This window comes from Neoarius graeffei, chromosome 4 (assembly GCF_027579695.1).
Source record: "Neoarius graeffei isolate fNeoGra1 chromosome 4, fNeoGra1.pri, whole genome shotgun sequence".
Taxonomy (NCBI): domain Eukaryota; kingdom Metazoa; phylum Chordata; class Actinopteri; order Siluriformes; family Ariidae; genus Neoarius; species Neoarius graeffei.
In genome coordinates, this window is record NC_083572.1 from 50,700,652 (window position 1) to 50,720,776 (window position 20,125).

At 41.9% G+C, this 20,125-nt stretch overlaps 1 protein-coding gene across 1 annotated transcript; it reads right to left on the reverse strand.

Moving 5' to 3' along the window:
- Nucleotides 1-2,947: 2,947 nt before the first annotated feature.
- sys1 (SYS1 golgi trafficking protein) lies at nt 2,948-19,765 on the reverse strand. Its single transcript, XM_060918237.1, has 4 exons — nt 19,633-19,765; nt 3,905-4,141; nt 3,621-3,688; nt 2,948-3,452 (listed from the first exon to the last, which is right to left on the reverse strand). Exons 2-4 carry the CDS (start codon nt 4,064-4,066, stop codon nt 3,212-3,214), a joined length of 471 nt encoding a protein of 156 aa, XP_060774220.1. The 5' UTR covers nt 4,067-4,141; nt 19,633-19,765; the 3' UTR covers nt 2,948-3,211.
- Between the last annotated feature and the right edge of the window lie 360 nt (nt 19,766-20,125).

Consider the following 20,125-nt stretch of genomic DNA (forward strand, 5'->3'; position numbering starts at 1 on the left):
TTTTCAGTGTGCACTCCGTATAATTTTGACCCCGTGTTCATTTCAGAAAACCCAAAATAAATGAAAACTTGTGTACCAAATTCTTTTTTTTCTATTAAAAAGGTCTGTTGTACAATCATCATCATTAAAAGCCCAATATTGCCCTGACATTCATGTCCGTGTTTGTAAACTTCTGACTGCAACTGTAGTAGAGAATCCTCTCCAGAGGTAGGCCTATTCATGGCTGTCATTCTACAGCCATAAGTTCCCTACTTCTTAAAAGTATGAATTATTTCTTAAAAACTTGCTCTATGAATGGAATATTAGCATAAGAACACTAATTTTGTTTCATTTTCCATTATACATGTGATTGAACAAACTTGCCAGATTTTGGTCAGGTAAAACCTAGTTAAGTCCCACTGTAAACAAATGAACAATGAAAATCATATATTTTTACATGTGCCTGATAAAGTATCTCCCATACAGTAGATAATCATGCTGTAATATCAATAATTCAATATAAATGTAACTTTATGCCAGGGTTGTTACATTACACTACAGGCATTTAGCAGACGCTCTTATCCAGAGTGATGTACAACAAGTGCAAAAGTCAGGTACATGAAGTGCTGAACTCCAGGACAAGAAAGTTCTAGTGTCAACTGAACAAGTGACAGAATAGCACCTCATTGAAGTAACAAAAACAGCCAAATCATACAAACGAGCTGGCAAAGTACAACTAAATAGAGAAAAATAAAACCTCAATGGCTAACACTAAGTCATCATGACCAGGCTAGACAGTGCACAAGCCTGGGTTGGTCAAAAGCAGTACACTTGTTGATGATGATTATTTGTGTTTTTTCTGAAAATGACTAAAATGTGACTTACTAGGTTTTTCCAGACCAGGGTAGAGGTGCTCTAGGGTGGTGTATTTTTAGAGGGGATGTGTGCCTGTTTTCCTGAGACCTGGACATAATTTGGAAGATTACAGTTTTGGTTTTGATCAGGTTGAGTGTCAAGGCCCAGTTCTGACAGCATTTCTCTAACAGGTCTAACTGTTGCTGTAATCCGTCCTTGGTGGGGATAGTAGCACAGCATGATGCTTGTACCAACTCCATGCTTTACTTTGGGGTGATGAGTATTGGGTTTTTACTAAAAATAGTGTTTTGTGCCAAGACAAAAACATTCCATTTTGATCTCATTATATGAGAGAATATTTTCCAAGGTGGGTGCTCCGGTTTCCCCCACAGTCCAAAGACATGCAGGTTAGGTTAACTGGTGACTCTAAATTGACTGTAGGTGTGAATGTGAGTGTGAATGGTTGTCTGTGTCTATGTGTCAGCCCTGTGATGACCTGGCGACTTGTCCAGGGTGTACCCCGCCTTTCACCCGTAGTCAGCTGGGATAGGCTCCAGCTTGCCTGCGACCCTGTAGAACAGGATAAAGCGGCTAGAGATAATGAGATGAGATTTTCCAAGGTTCCTAAGACTCCAAACTAGATTTCATGGGTTTTTTTAATAATGGATTTCTTCATACCACTCTTTCATAAAGCCCAGTCAATCATTGACTTTTGGTGGCTTCCTCTCGGCAGAATCTTGGTTGTACCATATTTGTTACATTTTAATAATGGATTTAATTATGCTCCACGGAATATTTAAAAGTTTGGGATTTTTCACATAGCCAAACCCTGATAGATACTTTTCCTAAACTTTGTCCTGGACCTTTTTTGATAGTTCATGATGCTTTTAATTTTTAAAGATATGTTCTCTAACAAACTCTAGGCCTTTCTAGGAACAGGTGGGTTTATAAAGAGATGTGATACTTTACTTGCACATAGGTAGGCTCCATTCACATAATTGTGTGGTTCCTGTCCATTTCAGATCCAGACTGCAATACTAAAAAAAAAAATGCATGATGAATCACATGGATGAACAGAAAAATATTTCCATATAAGTGGTTATTGGGACATGTTACAATAAATGTTTCAACCTTCCTCCTAAATTATAAGTGAAAAGGTTAACATGTAGGATTAAATTAAATTCATCTCATTATTTTATCTCTAGCCGCTTTATCCTGTTCTACAGGGTCGCAGGCAAGCTGGAGCCTATCCCAGCTGACTACAGGCGAAAGGCGGGGTACACCCTGGACAAGTCGCCAGGTCATCACAGGGCTGACACATAGACACAGACAACCATTCACACTCACATTCACACCTACGCTCAATTTAGAGCCACCAGTTAACCTAACCTGCATGTCTTTGGACTGTGGGGGAAACCGGAGCACCCGGAGGAAACCCACGCGGAGAACATGCAAACTCCGCACAGAAAAGCCCTCGCCGGCCACGGGGCTCGAACCCGGACCTTCTTGCTGTGAGGCAACAGCGCTAACCACTACACCACCGTGCCGCCCATACATTAAATTATGCTTCAAATAATTGTTTTCAAGATTTAAGCAATGTGAAAGTTTCTATAAGTCTTCAAGGAGATGTGGTAAAAAAAAAAAATTATGTTGCAATAACAACAAAATTTATTTGCACTCATATACAGGACACTCACATAAATGTACCTCAAAATATTCCAAAATTCTGGGATTTCAAACCTCCATTTCAGAAGCATGACAAGCACCCACTTAGCTAAAATTAATTTTTATATGATTATGAGAGGGCGGCACGGTGGTGTAGTGGTTAGTGCCGTCACCTCACAAGGGTCCGGGTTCGAGCCCCATGGCCGGCGAGGGCCTTTCTGTGTGGAGTTTGCATGTTCTCCCCGTGTCCGCGTGGGTTTCCTCCGGGTGCTCCGGTTTCCCCCACAGTCCAAAGACATGCAGGTTAGGTTAACTGGTGGCTCTAAATTGACCGTAGGTGTGAATGTGAGTGTGAATGGTTGTCTGTGTCTATGTGTCAGCCCTGTGATGACCTGGCGACTTGTCCAGGGTGTACCCCGCCTTTCGCCCATAGTCAGCTGAGATAGGCTCCAGCTTGCCTGTGACCCTGTAGAACAGGATAAAGCGGCTAGAGATAATGAGATGAGATTGAGAGAACAACAGACAAATTTACAATATCTCAATGGAAGTGTCCATTTTCAATACTTTGATCCTATTTACATCGACCTTTGCCAGTGATAGCAAAAGTTAACACTGCAACACAGCTCAACATGCCAAGTGATTAAATCATGTCTACCAGCTTATTCACAGCCCAAGACTGCTCTAAATGCACCGTCTGTCCATTAGAGAGATCTCACAGGTTGGATTTGGGACCACTATTCACTGGAATGGCCCTTAGCTCTGTCCGCATGCACAAGTACTCGCCAATGACTGCCATTAAGGCAATGCAGGCCACATTAACCAGCCACCATGACAGAGCAGCCGGCAGGTGGGCGTTATAGATCCAGCAGCTGATCATGTGGAAGAAATGCACTGTGACCGTGAAGTCCAAACACTGCTTCCCTCGTCGGATGAATAACCACAAGCCCAGAGCACTGACAAGAGACCCAAATACATATACATTCAGTTCAGTACACAGAGACTGTGCTATTAGATCAAGCTGCATTTGGGGTTAGAATGCATAAGGGTACTGTGAATTAATTTCATAGTTCTGTTGGATAAAGTATAATATAAATTAGACATTTCAAATAAAGGACACTTACCATGTGAGAGAGTTCAGAATGAATGCCATCATTGAGAGCCGGCCATGTGTCGTTGAAAATCCAAGGACCTTTAAAAATGGTTTGGGGAAAAAATGCCATCACAAGAATTTCAAAAGTGAAAGCAAATCTGCTTAAAACTGTTTAATGACTCTTAATATTTTCATTTCTAAGTATTACATGTCTCAGTATCATGCTTCAAAATACTCAGTATTGTTTGGTGATTAAACAAATGTGGCTTTGAGAACACACAGCAAAACTCTCTTCTCTGGGCTTAATAAACTTACTTCATAACTGAATATCTGATCAAGAGATCTGTTGGTGTGCACAAGACCATCCACACCGGCTAACCACAGGCCTAGGAAGCTGTAGTAGATGCACTGCATCAGGATGATCTGGGAGATGATGAGCACTGGATCCCAAATATAGCTACGGAACTGACTGGCCATTGTCAAGCCAGGGCCTCAAATCAGCTCAAGAATAAAAGATGATGATCTTCACTCTGTCTCCCCAACCAGGCTCTCCTGCAGATCAGAAAAAAAGGCTTCAGTTAAGACTTTAAATGTATATATGTAATTACAGAATAAAAGACAATGAACTGTATATAAAGCATAGCCAGGTGGTCCATTTGTATGTTGTGGCAATAAGATTTCCCCTCACTGGAACTTATGCCCCTTTTCCACCAAAGCAGTTCCAGGGCTGGTTCGGGGCCAGTGCTTAGTTTGGAACTGGGTTTTCTGTTTCCACTGACAAAGAACTGGCTCTGGGGCCAGAAAAACCGGTTCCAGGCTAGCACCAGCTCTCTGCTGGGCCAGAGGAAAGAACCGCTTACGTCAGCGGGGGGGGCGGAGTTGTTAAGACCAACAACAATAACAAGACCGCGAAAGATCGCCATTTTTAAGCGACGAGAAGCAGCAGCTGTACAAACGCGAAGTCATCCCATCTCATCTCATCTCATCTCATTATCTCTAGCCGCTTTATCCTGTCCTACAGGGTCGCAGGCAAGCTGGAGCCTATCCCAGCTGACTACGGGCGAAAGGCGGGGTACACCCTGGACAAGTCGCCAGGTCATCACAGGGCTGACACAGAGACACAGACAACCATTCACACTCACATTCACACCTACGGTCAATTTAGAGTCACCAGTTAACCTAACCTGCATGTCTTTGGACTGTGGGGGAAACCAGAGCACCCGGAGGAAACCCACGCGGACACGGGGAGAACATGCAAACTCCACACAGAAAGGCCCTCGCCGGCCCCGGGGCTCGAACCCAGGACCTTCTTGCTGTGAGGTGACAGCGCTAACCACTACACCACCGTGCCGCCGCGAAGTCATCCATTATTATTATTATTGTTGTTGTTGCTGCTTCTTCCGTGTTGTTTTTGCTTCAATATTTGCGCCAAGGTTTATGCAAACGTAGCGACGTAACTGACGTATACAGCGACGTAACTGACGTAGCTTCCCTTAGCACCGCGAGCTATGGAAAAGCAAACTGGTTCTCAGCTGACTCGCAAGTTGAACGAGTTATGAACCAGCACTAGCACTGGCCCCGAACCAGCCCTGGAACTGATTTGGTGGAAAAGGGGTATTAGAGACCCAAACAAGTTCCAGCATGACAGCACCCCTTTGCACAAAGTGAGGTCCACGGCAGCACGATTTGCCAAGGTCTGAGTGGAAGAAATCGAGTGTCCTGCATGGAGCCGTGACCTCAGCCCCACAGCACACTTTTGGGATGAGCTGGAACAACAACTGCACCCCAGATCTCACCCAATATATCAGTCCCTGACCTCACTAATGCGCTTGTGGTTGAACAACTAGGATCGAGAATATAGTGGAAAACCTTCCCTGAAGAGTGGAGGTTATTTTAACAGCAGAGGAAGATGAAACTTGAACATTTGGTTCGTTTGACTGGACAATTGAATTTAATTGGTTTAATGTAAATTTCAATAATCAAGTATGTAGAGCTATAAATAAACAGTTGGACCTAATATTTTCTGTCTGTAAAATATCAGAAATGAAGCAAGATTAAAAACAACAACATTTGAACAGTTAACTTGTTGTTCATATTATGTTTACAAATAAAATCTGTGTGAAGGGGTACAGTGCAATTTATTTAAAGTTAAAGGCCTCCCTGGTTGCAAAAAGTTTGAGAACTTCTGGTGGATACTGACCACCGTAAAATATACATAAACAAGACTATTGTAAGTGTTGATTGGGGTTTCCACTGAAACAGAATCAAATCCTCTAAGAACATTTGCTAAAGTAAAATTTATTAGTCTTTATTCTGAAATAGAATATATAAAAAAAAATGGCTATAGTAGGAGCCTTTGGGTATCCATTGGTTTAGCCCCAGTGTTAAAAGCCCCATCTTCAAGTAATTTAGCATTATGTTTTAATGTGAATAAAGTTGATCAAATGTGTCTCTGATCAGGGCCGCGTTAACCCTTGCCGAGGCCCTGGGCAGACACACCCCCGAGGCCCTGGGCAGACACACCCCTGAGGCCCTGGGCAGACACCCCCCCGAGGCCCCACCCCCGCCTGTTGTCAACTGCGCTCAGCAAATTCACCCCCTCAGACGTGCCTGTCTAACTAGACACAGAAACTTAAATAATGACAGTGGCACAATTAGAAATACTATTGAACGATAAAACTTTATATCCATCAACACCTATTTAATCGAGAAAAAGCAATGGTGAAACAGGCAATTGCATGGTGAAAAAAATCCATCAGACATCACGGTTAACAAGTCTGGTTAACTAAAGTTTAGCTTCAAGAAGCCTTTGAATGAGAGAGTCAATGAACAACATGTCAAGAACATAACCCAGGCCTACAACAGTTTCTTTAGTATTCAGAACAAGAACATTCATTTGGTATACAACCATTCGTTTTCATTTTGGAATCCAGGCGACTTTTAACTTGTGGGCAATTCCATGTAAATGTCAACCTCACCATGCAAAAATAAAGCAACATGTAATACATCAAAACCACTCCCAGAGATATCACCTAGGCCTGTATTTTACAGGTGTGAATAAGTTGAACCAATTTGTCACAAGAATTGTTCCCTTTGCCTTAATATGTCAGTCTTTCTTTCTTATAATGTAAAACCCAAGCTAAAATCAACTTTGATCATGTACAATTCTATATTATTTCCACAAGCCACAGAAATGTATGCTAAAATCCACAAAACAATAGCCATCCTAAATATTATTTAAGAACTTTGATAGTTTTAGCTGATATTTAGAGAGTTTTTCAAAGGGTTATGGTGGTTAAATTGCTGATTTTCTAAACATATGCCATGTCCATTTCAGACCGCGTCACATCCATAACGGAATTTCGTCACATCCATAACGCTGACTTTTCCTTCCGAAACTCTGCATGAAATAAAATATTTTAAACAAAGATTTTTTTTAATATTCACCTTGGACCCCTCTATCAAATGGATATCTCCATTTCGACATTAGGTTTACAATTTCAGAGTTTGATAAAAATGTACAGTCACCCAAGAAAAGTGATACTTTTTCTGTCACATCCATAACGCATCTTTTATTGGCATTTTCTGGCATGCCCTAGATGTACTATGGGAATTGTTCTTGTTCTATCACTTCTCCAGTATGGTAACAGCCTTAAAATATGCAACACCTGTTTAAATCCTGGGAGACAATAAAACATGCACTGGGTCATTTGTTGCCATTTTGAGTTCAAGTGTCACGTCCATAACGCTGGAATTGCTCTTTACACAATCTCTCCACATCATCCAGGGAGACACGGGGAGAACATGCAAACTCTGCACAGAAAGGCCCTCGCCGGCCACGGGGCTCGAACCCGGACCTTCTTGCTGTGAGGCGACAGCACTAACCACTACACTACCGTGCCGCCCGCTACCAAAAGTGTAAAAAAAAAAAAAGTTGATTAAATAAACTTGGCTGCATAAAACCCAACGTCTTGACTTTCTTCTTGAAAAATACAGAAATTAGTCAGAATTAGCATATATTTCTTGTAATTGACACGAAATCCACACCATTCCCATGTTGTTCCAGGTTCGTCAAACTAACCGTAAGCCTCACGCAGAGCGCGAATTCTCCATCAACGGCGATCGGCACACCATGATTTCATGGAGGAGCAAGACTCGCATACCAATGACCAGAGCGGGATTTCCACTAGGGATGCAACAATACTCGGTTTAAAACCGAACCGTACGGTACGCCCTACACGGTTCAATATGCCTTTAAACCACGTTTTTTTTTAATTACTATTCTTATTAATATTTTTGCGTTAGAATATGTCTCACTCCGTGTGCCTGCTTCAGCATAACAAGCTACTCACAGCAGAGAACCCCTCCCCGCTACAATTAATAGCCAATCATTAGGGCTGTAACGATACACCCAACTCACGATTCGATTTGTATCGCGATTTTTGACCCACGATTCGATACACCCACGATTTTTTTAAATGTTTTTTTTAAAGTAGTAAATTTGACTTATTAACATTTACTTACTTACATTAACTATTTAATAACAAATAATTCAGACTACTGCAGAGAATGAGTAATATGTATGCAAAAATGAACAAATGTATATCCAAAGATTGTTTTATTTCTCAAAATAATACTGTTGAGCTGGAAGCTCTGTTTTTTCGGTTCTGAAAAAGTCATTTTTCCAAATCGTGTAAATCCGTTAAGATTTTTTTTGGGGGGGCTGGCTCTCTCACTGTCTCACTCTCATAGGGCCAATGATTTTCTGTGATCGCGGAAAACAGATGGAAATTACGGAATTTTTATGGTGAAACATTGCTCGTGTGTCAAAATGTAACTGCCGCAGAAGGCTTCCGCCCAAGCAGACATGCCTTCAGTGTTGCCAGATATTGCTAACGTTTTCCACCCCAAAATATGTTCAAAACCAGCCAAAAAGCACCTAAACCTGCCCAATCTGGCAACACTGCATGCCTTTCCGGTCAAGTGATTGTGATTGGCTTGTGGCACACCTAGCCAGCCAATGAGCTGCTTGTTTACAGATTCGCTCCCCGCGTCGCAACCAGAATGGCGACCGCTTAAAAGAAATGAATGCTCTGCCAGTGGCGAGTGTGGACGTTGCGTGACTCGCAGAAGATTGTCGCAGGTCGGCGAATAAACGACTTACTAATAGATATAAAAAATAAAAGTAATTTAAGTAAGTTTAAAATGTAATTTAAATAAAAAGTAAAGTATTCATAAATTGAAGTTTGGAAGCGCCTCTGTTTTTGGGCTGAGGAGAAGTTTGAAAGGGTGTACCGCGATTCTGCCTTCTTGTATCGCGATACGGATCGTGGCTCTGCGTATCGTGATTTCGATTTCGATACGCATATCGTTACAGCCCTACCAATCATAGGCTTGTCCCGCCCCCTCCACTGTGATACTGAGCTAAGCCAAAAGTTTGCTACAGCGAGAAACTCAGTCATGGCGACCGCTGACGAGAGGAAGAGTTATGAAGATGCTCCGGCTTCACACAAATCTGCGGTGTGGCAATATTTCGGATTTGAGGCTGACTATAATGAGGACGGAGTGAAAACGGTAAACAGAAGTAAGACTGTCTGCAAGCATTGTTTGATCCACCTCCCATACTCTGCGGGAAACACGTCTAACATGGCTAGTCACCTCAGACGCCACCACTCCAATATATCGCTTTCTGGAATCAGAGCATTCGAGCAGGTAACCCCAATAAAAAAAAAAATCAGTCTCTCTCAAATGCCTTTCAACAAAAGTATAGCAGCAGCTCAGAAAAACACAAACACATAAGCCACGCGGTTGGCGTATATATATCTGCAAAGATCTGCAGCCGTTTTCTACTGTTGGAGGTGTGGGATTTTGGTGAAAACTGTTGATTCACGTTACACGCTGCCCTCCTGCACGCATTTCACCAACACTAGAATGCCTGGCCTTTATGAAACAGCGCGCAAATGTATTGAGCAAGACTTGGCTAATACACAAAGCCTCGCACTGACCACTGATAGCTGGACATCCCAGGCAACAGAGAGTATTACATCTTGGACTGGGAACTGAAGAGCGTTGTACTGCAAACTTGTCCTCTTTATGAAAGCCATACTAGTGCGCACTTGGCAGATGAACGAAAAAATACCGTGACTGAGTGGAAGTTAGAAAGGCTTAATATGACCATTCCAGTGACCACAGATAACGCAACCAATATTGTAAATGCTGTTTGTGAGACGGCTGGACTGGGACCACAAATTGGCTGCTTTGCTCATGTTGTAAACCTCGCAGCTAAGAAGGCAGTGTCAATCAACAGTGTGTCCCGCCTCATCGGGAAGATAAGAAAAAGTTGAGTTTTTTTTCACAAAAGCACCACAGCCCACCCTGTACTGACTGTAAAACAAGAGATGTTAAATCTGCCAAACCACAAATTAATCCAAGATGTCACAACTAGATGGAATACAACACATGATATGTTGGAAAGATATGTTGAACAGCAGCCTGCCATCTTCTCTGCTTTGTTGGACAAAGATCTGAAGTCCATCAACAAGAACATGGCACTGTTGAGTGATGAGGAACAAGGACTGGCAGAACAACTCATTAAACTCCTGAAACCACTGAAAACAGTGACAACACTTACGAGCAGTGAAACCACCCCCACCTCATCAATGATTCTCTCTCTGAAGGAACTAATTCTCAAAGCTATGGTACAGGAAGAAGAAGATGGTCCAACAATCAAAGAGGCCAAAGCAGCAATACATAGTTTTCACTGACGTCACGGCATTCCGGGGAACGCCCTCCAGCCGCCATCTTGTGGGGCAAACAAAACGGACCATCGCTATTACCGGCTACGTTATCTTGGATGAATTTATGAAGTTATATAGTCAGTTTTCTAAAACAAAGATCAATGTCGGCAAAATCAAGCAAACGGAAGTATATAGATACATTGGACGACATCTCACGACAACGGCATGCAGCCAAACTGGTCTTGATTGGGGGAATTGACCTCTACGAAGTGAACAAAGATGCATTTTCAAGTGACTATGCAGGGCTGCCATCCATATCGTACCCCGATATTGTGAACTATTTTGTGAATAGTAAAAGTGCCTACACACTTGACGACCTCAAAGCATACAAGTCGCTGGAGTCATACAATTATTTTGTCTGTGGCTGGGTCCGTGAAGTCCACCATATAAAAACAAGTGACAGTCGTGTCCTAATTACAGCCAAGGTATGTAAACATTGGAATTTTAGAGCTCTCAACACTGCATATAAATGTGTGTGTGTGTGTGTGTGTGTGTGTGTGTATATAATATCGAGTTGATTTAAATCGGAATTGATTTAAATCGGAAAGCTGCGCACATGTGCGCAGCTTTCCGATTCACTGTTTTTTTCTCATCCTTATACTTCCTATGTTTCATGGACTGTAACGGATTTGCAATTGATTGTTTATTTAAACAACTTACCACTTATAAAATGATCGGAGCAGACTTTGCTGTGTTTGGAAGGCTGATAATCCTTGCGGTTGATTCTCGCAAGCCATAGATTTCTCCTTTGTATGCTGAGTTTCTTTGTTTGCTCGCCTTCGTGCTCCCGTACAGTGGGAATTCCATAAAAGCTCCGCTTGACGTCATCATCTGACCTATTACGACAGCCGTGAATACAACAGGTGTGCACCATTGCTAGCTTTAAATAGCCTGCTTGGGTTCTTTTGAAGACTTTGTACTCGCGCATTACAATGTGTGCTCAGTGACTCGTACGGTAAGCTTGACCCGCAAGATGGCCGCCACTAGGGAATCCCCGACTCTGTGACGTCATGTGAAAACTATCCATAGCACAGGGAAGAGATACACAGACCCCGACCTTCAAAAATACCTGCAAATAGCAACAACCTTAGATCCCAGGTTCAAATCCCTGCTCTCTCTGGATGAAGCATCCCAGGTCAGAATCTTCAAGGATCTCACCACATTAATCCTGGAGCAGGAACCACAGGTATACTGTTGTTTATTTTATTAGGATGTTATGTATGATTTTATTGCATCTTTCTTATTTGTATTATTGAAAATTATTCTGTAATGAAATAAAAAAAAAACAAAATACAATTAAACTGCTATCATCTTAAACAATTATTATTATTCTTACAGTCAAGATGAGGCTACACCATCTGAAGAGAAAGATACATCATCTCCCCCTCCCCAGAAGAAGACAGCTATAGCAGAGCTTTTTGAAGGTTTTTTTTTAGAACCCAAGAGGGGCAACCAAAGACCTCTCTGAATGCTGAGGAGGAGGTCAGGTCATATAGGTTTGAAAGTGGGATCTGTGTGGATGGGGACCCATTTGATTGGTGGAAGGTCAATGAAAGTAAGTTTCCCAGTGTTGCAAAACTTGCACAGCGCTACCTGTGTGTCCCTGGGACATCTGTTGCAAGCAAGAGAATTTTCTCCATTGCAGGGGACATTGTTAAAAACCGCTCCCGCCTAGCTCTCGAGAATGTAGATAAACTGATCTTTCTTCAAAAAAATCTTAACATAGAGGAACAAATAGAGGAGAAGTAGTGGTTCTCTGACACTGCACTTAACTCTCAGAATGAGTTTCTGTTGTTATATCTAAAAAGACAATGTTTCTTGTTTAAAAAAAATCCTGGCTGATGATGTTGATACCAGTGCACTTTTGACAGTCTTTAGTTTAACTTTGTTTTTTTTATGGACTGTTTCAGTATTGAAGACTAAGTTCCATATTATTTATTGTAATGCACTAGATGAATATCATGCAGTTTCTTTTACAGCTGAAAATATTTTATTTTTACACTACACAAAGTATACCTGGCTTACTTGAATAAGTTTGAATTCTTTGTTTAAATAAAATAAAAATTGTGGAATTTTCAGGTTTTCTTGCTTTTATAATATTCAAAGTGTATCGAAACCGAACCGAAACCCAAAAACCGAGGTATGAACCGAACCGTGGGCATAGTGAACCGTTGCATCCCTAATTTCCACATTAGGTAAATCGTCTTTCTTCTTCTTTTATATTGTTTTATGGCGCTTGGCAAACAGCTTTTAGGTGCATTACTGCCACCTTCTGGACTGGAGTGTGAACCAAAATGTTTACTACCCTATTGTGCTAAATTCTCCTAATAATTCTTGTATAATTTAAAAACCTAAAAATAACCCTATATCCCACATTATCTGACCTCAACTGCAATATCTCTCTGATACCTAGTGTCATATGATTTAAATCAGGTAAAAGACTGAATAAAAGAGCTATTCAGGACACAACTGTGTGTATTTAAGATACAGCTTGCATCTTAAATACACACAGTTGTGTAGGTGTGGGTGGAATCAGTGACTTGGAGCTTGGTCCTCTTGTTGTTGATGGTCTTAGACACTGGCCTTTCATTTAGAACTAAGACCTTTTACCTGACTACATACTGTGAATTGCACTGCCATTTCTTGTGATGTGACTGAAAAAACTTGTGTGTCACATGTCTGCTACAGGTTTGCCTCTTTGATGGCAACAGTGCATAACTTGCTTTTTCATTCACAAGCTCCTTTCCTCCAGGCTCTCCTCAGGCCCCAAAACATCTTTTAAATACTAACTATCCATCCATCCATCCATTATCTGTAGCCACTTATCCTGTCCAACAGGGTCATAGGCAAGCTGGAGCCTATCCCAGCTGATGATGGGCGAGAGGCGGGGTACACCCTGGACAAGTCGCCAGGTCATCACAGGGCTGATACATAGACACAGACAACCATTCACACTCACACCTACGGTCAATTTAGGCCAAGTTTACATTAGACCGTATCAGCGGATCATCAGATTAACATTTTTAAAACGAATAGTGTGCACACAGCAACACCAATACATGATTCGCGTGCACACAGCAACACCAATACACGGATACGCTCGGCTCCGCAGGCATCCTGCGCTCCAAATCACTCCGCCCTGAACAGCGAGTGCCCTCTGGAGGGTGCGCACTCCGGCCCTGCGCAGCTCACAGAGCGCGCGGGTGAACTGCACGAGCCACGATTCGGGACTGAGCCGCTGTGTGTGTGATCCCAGTGCATATCACTTACCACTTGCAAGTGGAAGGATGGCAAGCCTAAAGACAATCATAACTACACAATGGGCAGTATTTGCATCAGTATTTGCAGTATTTTCATACTTTTATACTCTTTAATGAAAGGTGATACAAGGCGGAAGTCCAGGCCGTTTTTCAGCAGTCGCGTCACATGACCAACGCCAGCGAATCAGGAAGGTGGATGTCACAGTGACGTTGTCCAATGACGACGCCAGCTAGAGCTCAGCACAAGCGTATCCGCATATTCTCAATGTTTACACATCACCGGACCAGACACAATCTAGATTGAATACGTGGACCCTGGCGGATTCCCGTTTCCCGGCGTTTCCAGGCGGTTTAATGTAAACGGACAGTGCATCCGCGAAGAAAACGAGACAGATACGGTCTAATGTAAACTTGGCCTTAGAGCCACCAGTTAACCTAACCTGCATGTCTTTGGACTGTGGGGGAAACCGGAGCACCCAGAGGAAACCCACGTGGACACGGGGAGAACATGCAAACTCCACACAGAAAGGCTCAAACCCAGGACCTTCTTGCTGTGAGGCGGCAGCGCTAACCACTACACCACTGTGCCGCCCTAAATACTAACTAACTGTATTCTAATTATTTTGTCATGTCCATCAAGAGGGATTAATGCTGTAGACATTTTGCAATAAAGGTAAAAATAACATTTATATATTTCTTTATTCATAACTTTGTATCTATAAAAGCAGCAGCAGGTTTAAACACACAGCACTGGGAAAACAGCACTTTGTGCATGCAGAAAAGCCCAAATACAGGGTGTAGCCCAAATTATGGAATTGAAAGGCCTGATTTTATATCTGACTTGTGTAAACTAACAAAGTAGCTGAAGAAACTGAGTAGCTCACTGAAACAAATCAAGGGTTTGTATGTTTATATGTAGCTCGGCAGTACAGTAGTGTAAGTGGTTAGCACTGTCACCTCACAGCAAGAAGGTTCTGGGTTCGAGCCCAGCGGCCGGCAAGGGCTTTTCTGTGTGGAGTTTGCATGTTCTCCCCGTGTCTGATGTGGGTTTGCTCCAGTTTCCCCCACAGTCCAAAGACATGGGGTTAGGTTAAAGTGCGTATCACGGGTAAATTCAGGAGCAAGATCAATGTAATTCTCCTATTTTATATTAAACTTTGGTCAAATACCTGTCACATTTGTCGCAATTTTTTTACCTTGCGCAAAACCAGAAAAATTCAGTTGAAATCAAGCCATTTGAGGCGAATTGGTCCGCCTCTGAAAAAACTTGGCATTTGGATTTCCCGGGAAACATTGATTTTCATGACGTCGCATGTGGGACACCTTCTTCTGAATCCTACATCAGCGCTGGTTTGTTTATGAGAAAACGACCTGGTGGTTTTCTGCAAATTTCTTCAACGTTATCGCGTAATTATTAAAATGGTTAACAGATGTATCGTAGGAGGGTGTAGCAACACCAATCTTGATGGGATTAGTACTCATTGTTTTCCAAAAGACCGGACAATGAGAGAGAAATGGGAGCGCTTGGTCTACACAGGCTGTGCACTGAAACCATGCAAAGCTCTCGCAGCCTGCTGGCGCTTCCGCAGGTAACGTCACGAATCTGCCTCCAGACTCCCTTGGGATTTTTCCAGACATGTTTTATTTTATTTTTTTCTGCTGTAGACAGACGGCCTTGTGCAAAATTACCCTTCTGGATGAGTGTGTAAAGGGACATACTTTCATATAACCCCCCCCCCGAAATTGGTCCAGAGCATGCACTTTAACATGGGACGGCCTTGGGCTGAGGTGCCCTTGAGCGAGGCACCTACAGTTAGGTCCATATATATTTGGACACGGACACAAATTTTGTTTTTTTTTTACCTGTTTACTGAAACATATTCAAGTTATAATATATAATGAACATGGACATAAAGTCCAGACTTTCAGCTTTCATTTGAGGGTATCCGCATTAAAACTGGATGAAGGGTTTAGGAGTTTCAGCTCCTTAACATGTGCCACCCTGTTTTTAAAGGGACCAAAAGTAATTGGACAATTGAGTCAAAGGCTAGCTATTTCATGGGCAGGTGTGGGCAATTCCTTCGTTATGTCATTCTCAATTAAGCAAATAAAAGGCCTGGAGTTGATTTGAGGTGTGGTGCTTGCATTTGGAAGATTTTGCTGTGAAGAAAACATGCAGTCAAAGGAGCTCTCCATGCAGATGAAACAAGCCATCCTTAAGCTGCGAAAACAGAAAAAACCCAACCGAGAAATTGCTACAATATTAGGAGTGGCAAAATCTACAGTTTGGTACATCCTGAGAAAGAAAGAAAGCACTGGTGAACTCATCAATGCAAAAAGACCTGGACGCCCACAGAAGACAACAGGGGTGGATGATCGCAGAATGAAGAGAAACCCCTTCACAACAACCAACCAAGTGAACAACACTCTCCAGGAGGTAGGCGTATCAATATCCAAATCTACCATAAAGAGAAGGCTGCATGAAAGTAAATACAGAGGGTTCACTGCACGGTGCAAGCCACTCATAAGCCTCAAGAATAAAAAGGCTAGATTGGACTTTGCTAAAAAACATCTAAACAAGCCAGCACAGTTCTGGAAGAACATTCTTTGGACAGATGAAACCAAGATCAAACTCTACCAGAATGATGGAAAGAAAAAAGTATGGCAAAGGCGTGGTACAGCTCATGATCCAAAGCATACCACATCTGTAAAACACGGAGGAGGCAGTGTGATGGCTTGGGCATGCATGGCTGCCAGTGGCACTGGGTCACTAGTGTTTATTGATGATGTGACACAGGACAGAAGCAGCCGGATGAATTCTGAGGTATTCAGAGACATACTGTGTGCTCAAATGCAGCCAAACTGATTGGTCGGCGTTTCATAATACAGATGAACAATGACCCAAAACGTAAAGCCAAAGCAACCCAGGAGTTTATTAAAGCAAAGAAGTGGATATTCTTGAATGGCCAAGTCAGTCACCTGATCTCAACCCAATTGAGCATGCATTTCACTTGTTAAAGACTAAACTTCAGACAGAAAGGCCCACAAACAAACAGCAACTGAAAACCGCTGCAGTAAAGGCCTGGCAGAGCATTAAAAAGGAGGAAACACAGCGTCTGGTGATGTCCATGAGTTCAAGACTTCATGCAGTCATTGCCAACAAAGGGTTTTCAACCAAGTATTAGGAATTAACATTTTATTTCCAATTATTTAATTTGTCCAATTACTTTTGAGCCCCTGAAATGAAGGGATTGTGTTTAAAAAAATGCTTTAGTTCCTCACATTTTTATGCAATCATTTTGTTCAACCCACTGAATTAAAGCTGAAAGTCTGAACTTCAACTGCATCTGAATTGTTTTGTTCAAAATTCATTGTGGTAATGTACAGAACCAAAATTAGAAAAATGTTGTCTCTGTCCAAATATTTATAGACCTAAATGTAACTGCCAGCTGCTCCCTGGGTGCTGTTGGCATGGCTGTCCACTGCTCTGTGTGTGCTCATTGCTCACATGTGTGTTCACTGCTTCAGATGGGTTAAATGCAGAGAGGAATTTCACAAGTGTGTGATGAATAAAGTTGTGCTTTCTTTCTCAACAGAGCAGTTTCAGAGGACATTCTAAAAACCCTATAAAGTTCTAAACGATATTCCGGTTTGCCGATAATATTTCGGCGCGATATCGAATTCTCATCTTGAGTGCAGACTGACATGAATAAATCACCGGTAATAATTTGGAGCGAATTTGAAGTCCTTTTGCCTTATGTTCAATCGTGTCACATATCAGAAACGTAATCAATAATCCTTCCTCCAAAAGTGTGATTAAACGCCGAACTGAAGCGTTTCACGTCGATATTTTGTTGCGGACGGTATTACAACCCCGATTCCAAAAAAGTTGGGACAAAGTACAAATTGTAAATAAAAACGGAATGCAATGATGTGGAAGTTTCAAAATTCCAGATTTTTTTCAGAATAGAACATAGATGACATATCAAATGTTTAAACTGAGAAAATGTATCATTTAAAGAGAAAATTTAGGTGATTTTAAATTTCATGACAACACATTTCAAAAAAGTTGGGACAAGGCCATGTTTACCACTGTGAGACATCTCCTTTTCTCTTTACAACAGTCTGTAAACGTCTGGGGACTGAGGAGACAAGTTGCTCAAGTTTAGGGATAGGAATGTTAACCTATTCTTGTCTAATGTAGGATTCTAGTTGCTCAACTGTCTTGGGTCTTTTTTGTCGTATTTTCCGTTTTATGATGCGCCAAATGTTTTCTATGGGTGAAAGATCTGGACTGCAGGCTGGCCAGTTCAGTACCCGGACCCTTCTTCTACGCAGCCATGATGCTGTAATTGATGCAGTATGTGGTTTGGCATTGTCATGTTGGAAAATGCAAGGTCTTCCCTGAAAGAGATGTCGTCTGGATGGGAGCATATGTTGCTCTAGAACCTGGATATACCTTTCAGCATTGATGGTGTCTTTCCAGATGTGTAACCTGCCCATGCCACATGCACTAATGCAACCCTATACCATCAGAGATGCAGGCTTCTGAACTGAGTGCTGATAACAACTTGGGTCGGCCTTCTCCTCTTTAGTCCGAATGACACGGCGTCCCTGATTTCCATTAAGAATTTCAAATTTTGATTCGTCAGACCACAGAACAGTTTTCCACTTTGCCACAGTCCATTTTAAATGAGCCTTGGCCCAGAGAAGACGTCTGTGCTTCTGAATCATGTTTAGATACGGCTTCTTCTTTGAACTATAGAGTTTTAGCTGGCAACGGCGGATGGCTCGGTGAATTGTGTTCACAGATAATGTTCTCTGGAAATATTCCTGAGCCCATTTTGTGATTTCCAATACAGAAGCACGCCTGTATGTGATGCAGTGCCGTCTAAGGGCCCGAAGATCACGGGCACCCAGTATGGTTTTCCGGCCTTGACCCTTACGCACAGAGATTCTTCCAGATTCTCTGAATCTTTTGATGATATTATGCACTGTAGATGATGATATGTTCAAACTCTTTGCAATTTTACACTGTCGAACTCCTTTCTGATATTGCTCCACTATTTGTCAGCGCAGAATTAGGGGGATTGGTGATCCTCTTCCCATCTTTACTTCTGAGAGCCGCTGCCACTCCAAGATGCTCTTTTTATACCCAGTCATGTTAATGACCTAATGCCAATTGACCTAATGAGTTGCAGTTTGGTCCTCCAGCTGTTCCTTTTTTGTACCTTTAACTTTTCCAGCCTCTTATTGCCCCTGTCCCAACTTTTTTGAGATGTGTTGCTGTCATGAAATTTCAAATGAGCCAATATTTGTCATGAAATTTCAAAATGTCTCACTTTCGACATTTGATATGTTGTCTATGTTCTGTTGTGAATACAATATCAGTTTTTGAGATTTGTAAATTATTGCATTCCGTTTTTATTTACAATTTGTACTTTGTCCCAACTTTTTTGGAATCGGGGTTGTAATTAACTTCGACATGCATGTAATTGTAAACAACAGAATCGAAACCACTCGCATTTCGGAGCAAATCACAAAGTTTCACTTCTCCGACTTGTTATATTTTGACTTTTGCTGATCTTAGAAGGCAAAGTTATGCTCAAACTTAGTTAAATACAATGTTGGTGCTAAAACACCTGAAGATGGGGCGAATACACTGCGGCTGAACCACCAGAAACCAGCCTTTATCATTCCTTCTTTCAATAAATGACTCAAATGATTGTTTGGGTTTTTTTCTGATGCGGATCTGAGTGTCAGTTTCAGGAGCCGTCATGTTTTCTGCTAACGTTAGTTGTACTTATTTTGCCACTCTTACAAGAGAAGGTGGGATGAATAACACGAGCTTATCTGTGCTACAGCGTGTTTTCTATCATGATTTTAAGAACAACAGAGTGATGTAATTCGACAGAAACAAGTGTCAGCTTTCCAAACTAACATTAACTCACATCTCACTACTGTTCATAAAGACAGCTTTTCTTACCTGCTCGCATCTGATTCTGAATATCACACAACCCAAACTCCCCTAAATCCTAATAACATCACACAACCACACTTTCTCCTCAACTGATGACGAAGGAAGATGAAGAACTGGCTCTGACAACAAAGTAATGTGAAATTAGAACTAGCAATAGATCCGAGAAACAAAATATTCAAAATAAAAGTCCTAACAACGGAAGCCGAGAGCGGCCGCGTTTGCTATAATAATCTTGTGATAATCAGAAAACTATTTCGTTATCTTGGAATAACAAAGCTCGTTTTCTCTTGATAACGAGTTATCAACTGATGATTATTATTTATTTATTAATAATTTTCTTTTTTTTAACAGCTATTCATTCTGTTTTATGAATAATATTTATTCATTTTGGCAGCGGGCGGCACGGTGGTGTAGTGGTTAGCGTTGTCACCTCACAGCAAGAAGGTCCTGGGTTCGAGCCCCGGGGCCGGCGAGGGCCTTTCTGTGTGGAGTTTGCATG